Source organism: Limulus polyphemus, unplaced genomic scaffold, assembly GCF_000517525.1.
Source record: "Limulus polyphemus unplaced genomic scaffold, Limulus_polyphemus-2.1.2 Scaffold29, whole genome shotgun sequence".
Taxonomy (NCBI): Eukaryota; Metazoa; Arthropoda; class Merostomata; order Xiphosura; family Limulidae; genus Limulus; species Limulus polyphemus.
Genome location: NW_013665639.1, coordinates 367,199 through 374,996, shown reverse-complemented (window position 1 = coordinate 374,996; position 7,798 = coordinate 367,199). Strand labels below are relative to the sequence as shown.

The 7,798-nt window shown below is 30.1% G+C and overlaps 1 protein-coding gene across 1 annotated transcript in view; it reads right to left on the bottom strand.

Annotated features, from left to right (window-relative positions):
- LOC106459618 (ankyrin repeat and fibronectin type-III domain-containing protein 1-like) overlaps positions 1 to 7,798 on the bottom strand; it is a 72,495-nt gene that overhangs the window by 16,491 nt on the left and 48,206 nt on the right. Inside the window, exons 6-11 of the mRNA XM_022386492.1 lie at positions 4,717 to 4,818; positions 3,821 to 3,899; positions 2,548 to 2,651; positions 1,759 to 1,889; positions 918 to 996; positions 291 to 410 (exon numbers count right to left, since the gene is read on the bottom strand). Of these exons, the coding sequence (XP_022242200.1) occupies positions 291 to 410; positions 918 to 996; positions 1,759 to 1,889; positions 2,548 to 2,651; positions 3,821 to 3,899; positions 4,717 to 4,818 (615 nt within the window). The remainder of the gene's footprint in view (positions 1 to 290; positions 411 to 917; positions 997 to 1,758; positions 1,890 to 2,547; positions 2,652 to 3,820; positions 3,900 to 4,716; positions 4,819 to 7,798) is intronic.

Genomic DNA, 7,798 nt, shown 5'->3' with positions numbered 1-7,798 from the left:
CGAAAAGAGAAGCCATATTACAAATAAAATGTGTTTTCAATCAAATGATCACGAAAGTCTCGAGTAAAATCTCGCGAATTTACAGCCAAGAACGAGTTTAAATACAATTAGTTTCTGCCATACTAAGCTTAATGTAAGACAACAAAAACAAAAGATACACTAATACCGATAGCAGCATAAAAGATCTGTATTTTCAGACTATTAATAAAAGATTAGCATCAGAATTCATGAGTAAAATTAGATTTCATTCAATATTTAATTTCCGCATTTGTATATTAGTTAATTCTCACCTTTATATTTAGTTACAATACAGTAGGCATCATTGGCAGAGTCAGATTCGTAAATATTAATGCACAGCGCTCTAGGGCCGACTACTTTCAATTGCACGTACTTGGGCGGATCTGGAGGCCCTAAATCATGAATAGATAAATGAACTTAATTTAAATTTTATACTCTATTATCGTACTTTGGTTTAATTATTAATATTTTTTGCTATCATTTTGAGTTTTTATGATAAAGTACTTTAGCTGCAGATTCAAAGTATTTTATGAACAATCTATAAAGGTGTATAATTAATACATTTACTATAAACTCTATTTTTATTAAAATACATTATCATAATCATACAAGTAATGACATTGGACATAATCCAAATAAAATCTCTTTAAAATTAGAGTAAAAATGTATACATATACAAAACTCTAAAATTTGAATAAATAGAGTTGTTTAAACATTTGTTTAACGGCGAAATGCTACAAGTTCTTCAAATATCTATATAATGATATGTTTATTTTTTGTGAGTGTAAAACACTTAAATACACCAGTTCGAAAACTCTAAAATATTTTCACCTTGAAAAAAATAGTACTTATGAAATCAAAAGAAGCGCACATAATAATGTTAAAACACGTAAACTTACGTATTCGTTCAAAACCATTTTGCATTTTTTTCAGAAGGTTAAGTCGTCTTTGCCATAGGGTCAACTGTCGTTCTTTTTCCTTGAGAAAGAAAGGTTCAAATGACAATTTGTTTTTTGCAAGAGAAAAATATATTCGTCCAAAACATATTCGTGATAATATGAAATTAGATCTTAATATTTTCCTCTTTTCCTGCTTTCACTAGGCATCCATTTATTTATATAACGCACGGTAAAAAGAAGGCAAAAATAAAGTATCTTATGAAAAGTTTATTTTAATAGTTTCGAGGGTCTATTTCATAAATTCGCATATAGGGAGCATGTTCACTTTTCACTTCAGTTGTAAAACAACTTATTATACAAGTATCATATTCATATGTGAATTTCAAGTTCTGCAATTAGTAAAGATTGTTCCTTTGTTACTGTCATAATTAACTCCATGCTATGCTATTGTTCCCACTTTATTCGCATCAATACTCTACACTCATAAAAAACAAAGTACAGCTCACATCGTTTGCTTTCCTTTCCTTCATGACACTGTTTTTTATATGTGACTAATTAGAAAAAAACAATGACAATTCTTAAAAAGTTGAGCCTGTGTTACGTAAACGTCAAAAAGTTTTTAATAACTTTGTCGATCGAAGATTTAATCAAGCATAATACTCTTTTATGAGTTTGTAAATTTATGATTGAACTATTTTTATCACATTAATGTTTCCCCCACACCAGCAAACACGCATTTCAGCATTTTTCAGATCACTACATGAAATAAAAACTGCTAAATATCAAGTGTTTTAAGAAACGTAAGTTTGCTTTATATAACATAGAAGGAGCTAAACCCAACCTTTAATAAGGCGGCGGATAAGCTGGTACTGATTGTTGTGTTGTAGACGCAAGCAGATAAGTCCTCTTCACAACGTTCAGCTTCATTGACCAGAGAGATCAGTTGGCTGGCTCGACTCTCCTTAGTGGAGACTAAGTAAAAAGTTATTTTGAAATACTCCAAACAAACAAATATTAAAATACATCATAAAATTAAAATAACAGTTTACAAATCATTGTGTTATATTAATTCTTGTCAGCTGCAGGTTAAGTAAATTGTTATGAGGTTTAACTTTGTAAAGCTACATGATAATATCAAACCATTAATTTCTGTTCGATACATTAGTTAGAGAATATGTAAGTATGAAACAACAAATTGAAGAAGTATGCTAAGAAAGAAAACCTAAGTGTGGGAAATATTACTGTTCAAATAAGTCTACAATAACTATGGAATTTTTAAAGTAATATAATAATTTTCTCAACACACCTTACTGACACTTAAGTAATTAAGTATTTTGTGTTAAGTTTAACGTGTTATATAAATTATACAACTTTAATATACTAGCCTGTAGAAATAGTTTGGAATGATTAAATTCGAACACAAATCTGTTAAAACAATCAGTTGAGAAGTCATCTAGAAGAGCTAAACTTTCTAATATAAATGAAATACTCATAAAATGAGTATGTTTTAATTCATTGATTAGTAAAGATTGTTCCTTTGTTACTGTCATAATTAATTCCATACTATGCTATTGTTCCCACTTTATTCGCATCAATACTCTACACTCATAAAAAACAAAGTACAGCTCACATCGTTTGCTTTCCTTTCCTCCATGATACTGTAACATCTTGACCATTAGAACGCAGTTGGTCATCACTGCAATGTCCAGCGTGTTAAAGCCGTCTCCGTTGATACTGTCATGTAAAATTAAATGCAGGTTTAATTAAAGGTTAAAACAATAAACTAATGCCAGGTTTCTTCGCATTTCAAATTTTGGTGGCCATATTTTGAATGATCATTCAAAAATATTTTTTGGTGAAGAGAAACAAAAAATATTTAATTATTATAGGAACAATATATAACTAAAGCTCGCAAAGAAAACCCAAATCTCAAGTATTTAATGTAAAAGGACTAAATATGACGTTAATAGTACAGATGTTTTTTTGTTTTTTTTTATAATGCTATGAAGTTTTAAAAGCTCGAAAAGGAGATCCAAACTATACATAATTAAATTAAAGGTTATTATTAAACGCATTTTTGTCGTCACATGGCTATAACGCATAAAAATAAAATTTATGGAGCAATCAGTGCAATGGATTAGGATGTCAAATATTCTTTTTTTGTGTGTTTGTATATTTCTGGTAATTACTATAAGCATCATCTGAGCAAAAACATTCTGAACTGCTTAAATAAATTCTACCTCATAAGCTATTAATAAAATATGATCTAAAATCAAACTTTAAAGAAATGCCATCGAATTTTAAGCTGTCCGATTACTGGGTTATTTTGTTGGATAAAACGTTTCTTTATTCGCATTACATACTGATCATAAGGTTGTTAGAGATTTAATGTAATGCAAAAAATAAAAAATAAAAAGATCGAGTAGATTGTGTACGTTAATTATACGGAATTTGTATTGTACAAATAAGTTTTTAAATGCAAGTTGAAATCAATCTTCGTGAGAGATAAAATTTTTATTAAATCCATCATCGTTTTGGATGCTGAAACCTTATAGAAAAGAAAAACCCTTACGAAGACTAGAATTTACGTAAAGGTATGCAAGTATAAAAATACCAATACAAACCAGATTTAAACAAAGATGCATCGTAATTAACTCTTGGTGTTACTCTTTAACTCTTTAATTTGGACTTTGCCGCAAGAAGTGTTTGTAATCAAGTTATATCTGTAGCAAAAAATGTTTTATGTTTTCTTTAATTTGCATCATTGATTTCACATAGATAATTAATTTCTTAGATTTGTAGAAGACATTATAACTTAAGTATGAGAGTGTTCTTCAGTGGGTAAAAATGTTGAAAACGTTGATCTGCAAAAAAAAAACAACAAAAAACATGGCTCCACCTACCTATTGACGTCAACATCCGTTGTCTCGAGAATACTTCGAGCACGCTCAACGTGCTCCTGTTCGACAGCAACAAAGAGAGCTGCAGAGAATTAAGGAGAAGGATTAGGACCAGCAAGAAAAGGTGATCCAGTTGGTTTGTTTGATAAGTTTCATGTCTTAGAAACAAACATACAAACAACCTGATTGGAAGCCTGCACTATACGCCTTTATGCACACTGACGTCACAAACACATGTAATAAAATTGTATTTGTTTAATGGACCAAGTATAAGGAGCAGTAAAAGACATATATTTTTACATAAGCAAATTGAGAACAAAAGCTTTAATAGAGGTTAGGGAAAGACTGGGCAAATTAGAATATATATATATATATGTCTATATTGATGTTAAGAATATACTCGAGTTGATTAGCCAAATACCGTGAGCTGATAAAATTAGGAAAAGTGATAATTAGTGGATAAGTATAAATTATCAAACCACATAAAGTTCAATAACTCTTAAGATGATGAATAAAAGCTAAAGCTACTGATAAAAAACTTGGAAAATACTTGAATCTAGAATAGAAGTGATCGAGGCTAAATCATATAAGTAAATTACAAATGTTAAGAACTTAAGTTAGATAATTTTGGTGTTCATTGATATTCAGTTTACAGAAAAAAAACTTTAAAAACATGTTCACATTACTTTATTTAAATAAATAAAATGAACGTTAAAATTCCAAATTCAATATTGATCTTCAAGGTATGTGCATTTTCTGATTAATAAAACATAAACATTCGTTTGAAACAAGTTTATCCGATCTTATTTTCGTGGAACTTGAAACGAAATAAAAAATAAGATCAGATAAACTTGTTTCAAACGAATGTTTATGTTTTATTAATCAGAAAACGCACATACCTTGAAGATCAATATTGAATTTATTCTTTTCTAATCGCTTTTTCTCTCCTTTTGCTAGAGCTAGTCCTTCCAAAAACACATCCACACTGCCTTGTCGGATTCCTGTATTAGAGTGATAACGTTCATGTTATACATGTTTATGCGTTTTATATCGTTTAATTGAAATTCATATCAAAGTTGTCTATCTGACTCGAGAGGGATGTGTCACTTCTCGACCTAACATGTAACAAATATTGTTTCCTCCACCTTTCGACCTGACATGTAGCATGTCATTCCTCCAACTTTCGACCTAACATGCGACAAGCGTATTTCTGTCAACTTTCGACTGACATGTGAAAAGTCTTGTTATTATTTCCTGTTACTAAACACACATGACAAGTTTTCTTTTTTCTGCCTTACATCTGACTTGTAGCAGTACTCGCCACTTGCAGCTTCGCAACTTATTTAAGATTAGTCTTTAAATTGTTATATTTGCATCTTACAAAATGTCTGTGTTCTGTAGCTACAGACTTTATGTTTGACAAATCTCAGATATCTCATTTCTAGTTCCAACAAATAAAGTCTTGACTTAATAATTTTGATTCTGTTAACTTTAATCTTGATATGTATATGTCCCATAAGTAAACATTAGTTGTTCTGTAAACTTTACAACTGGCATACGGAAAGCTTTACTTCTGTTAAATTCAGTCCAATCACTTGATACGTTTTCATTCTGTAAGCTCCGGATCTGTCATGTGGTAGTTTTAAAGTTTATTAATTCTAGACCTGACAGGAGAAATATTTCGTTTTTTGTCAACTTTATAATAAGTCTTGGTTCCGTAATATTTGGTTCTAGCATATAACAACTCTTTTCTTTTCTTTTTAGTTCGATATATAATAAGTCTTAGCTTAATTAGAATCAGAATTTATTTGTGATTTACATATGGAATAATTAAGTTCAGACTTTTTTATTATAACATTTCCTAGAGTAGGCTACACAGAACCTTTAAAGAATAATTTGTTCGTTTGGAATTAAACACAAAGTTACACATTGGGCTATCTGTGCTGTGACCACCACTGGGATCGAAACCCGGTTTCTAGCTTACAAGTTATTTGTATGATAAAGCAGAAACCAGAGTTATAAAATAATTTCACTTACTCCATTCACTTTATTCTTATAGAAACCCCGTATCTGACGATGAGCCCCATGATTTGTAATGGTAATTATTGGAACTTTTACACCTTGGATCATTTACGTAATTGAATAAATAGCATACGTTTCCGTTTATACATGTACTCTGACCTTATATTATAGTATCACAAATATAATGATCTTTTCATTCGAAAGAATTTTTAAGATATTTGTCTTTGTAGAGATGGACAACCCGAGGATGCAAATGAGCGTTATTCGTAGGCTATTTAATTGAACATAGCGATGCATTTCAAGTTTATTTACATTAGTGATAGCATATTGTGCAGCGTGAGAGCTACAAGACACGAGTTTGTATCGCTTCACTGCGAATAAAAATGTCCAACTGTAAGAAAACTTGAGAAATTCAAATACTTTATCAAGTCATTCATTTAATTTTGATGCGATGAAAAGCGCTGGAGATGGGAGGTTATAGTAGTAATGGTTCAAATTTTCTGGTTGATTTGAATTTTTTTTAAATATGAATTTATAAGTACAGAGTCCGACCGGATGTGATTTAGTGCGTAGTGTGCATGAACCATAAATCCGAGGGTTTATGGTTTCGCGTCTCATTACAGCAAAAACCTCTCCACAGTTTTGGGCTATGCGTGCATTATAACAATGTCATTCAGTTTCCATTATTTTGTCAAACAATAATAGCCCAAGTATTGACGGTTTATGCTGTTGACTAGCTGTCTTCCTTCTATCTATTCAAATTAGTTGTGATTGTGCACAAATATCCCTTTGTGTAGCTTTGCGCAAAACTTCTGGAACAAACAAATCAATACACAGGTAAACGAAAGCGTAAACCAACTCTGAACATACTAATGTTAGTTTGAGTCACGAATTACCTACATACGCCAATAAGTTTGAAAGCTTTTAAACACATCAGTAAAAGTTTATTTTAAAATTTGCTTTATATCAGTTTCAGTCGATCAAATCACAGCATAAGTTGAGAGGTAAACTAAGATGGGTAAAAGAAAACAAGTTTAACATTTATTGGAAATACAGCATTTATAACACTAGAGATGTTTACTAATATGTGAAAAATATTCCGTTATGCTATTTTGTCTTGTTGTAGATGTTAAAAACATGACTATCAACCGAGGTACGGCACTAGAATTTTCTTTTGTCAGCCATGCACAAATAATTAAAATATTCTTAATTAAGAGATTTTTTTGAACATATTTACTATTTTTTGAACAACTTACTCCTCAATATTTCAAAGGAAAACGCAAAATTTAAATAATTAGACAAACCTAGTGCTTGTTATTAAATAGTGTTAAGTGTTTCCAGTATCTTTTTTTCCTGGGAAGGAGTTAAATGATTTGTGGTTAAAATTAGAATAAAATTAATTTAGAGAACTTTCCTTTTGTGATTCAAACACTGAAACACTAGTTGCAAAACATTAAGGCATTATTAGCAGCTTTAATTAAGGTGATTGGACTACATTTTAATCTTAATAACTATCTAAATAAGCAAATTACATTTAAATTAATCTAATTTCAATGAGGATTTTTAACGAGTGGTATTTGCCAAATTAATTAAACGTCAGTTGATTTTGTTAAGCAAAGTTTAATTCCATTAATTATTTCATATTTTTCTAAACTATTATAATATACATATGTTGCGATTTAATAGTGAATATAGACGTCACAAGCTGACATTTATATAAAATAAGAGTGACTCATCTAATAAACTTCGTGTTGCTGTGACATTTTAATTGAAATTTGTAAATTTGCAACCACCTTTCGTTAACATAATTTAAGTCCTTAAAGAGCAATACAATATATCATTCATCTGTTTTAAAAACAATTTCTGGACAGAAGTTATGTCAATTCATGATTAAATGAAAGGTTATCTTAGGACATGAAAAGTTGCTTCCGTTATATGTAATTGTAAAAAACGCCCATA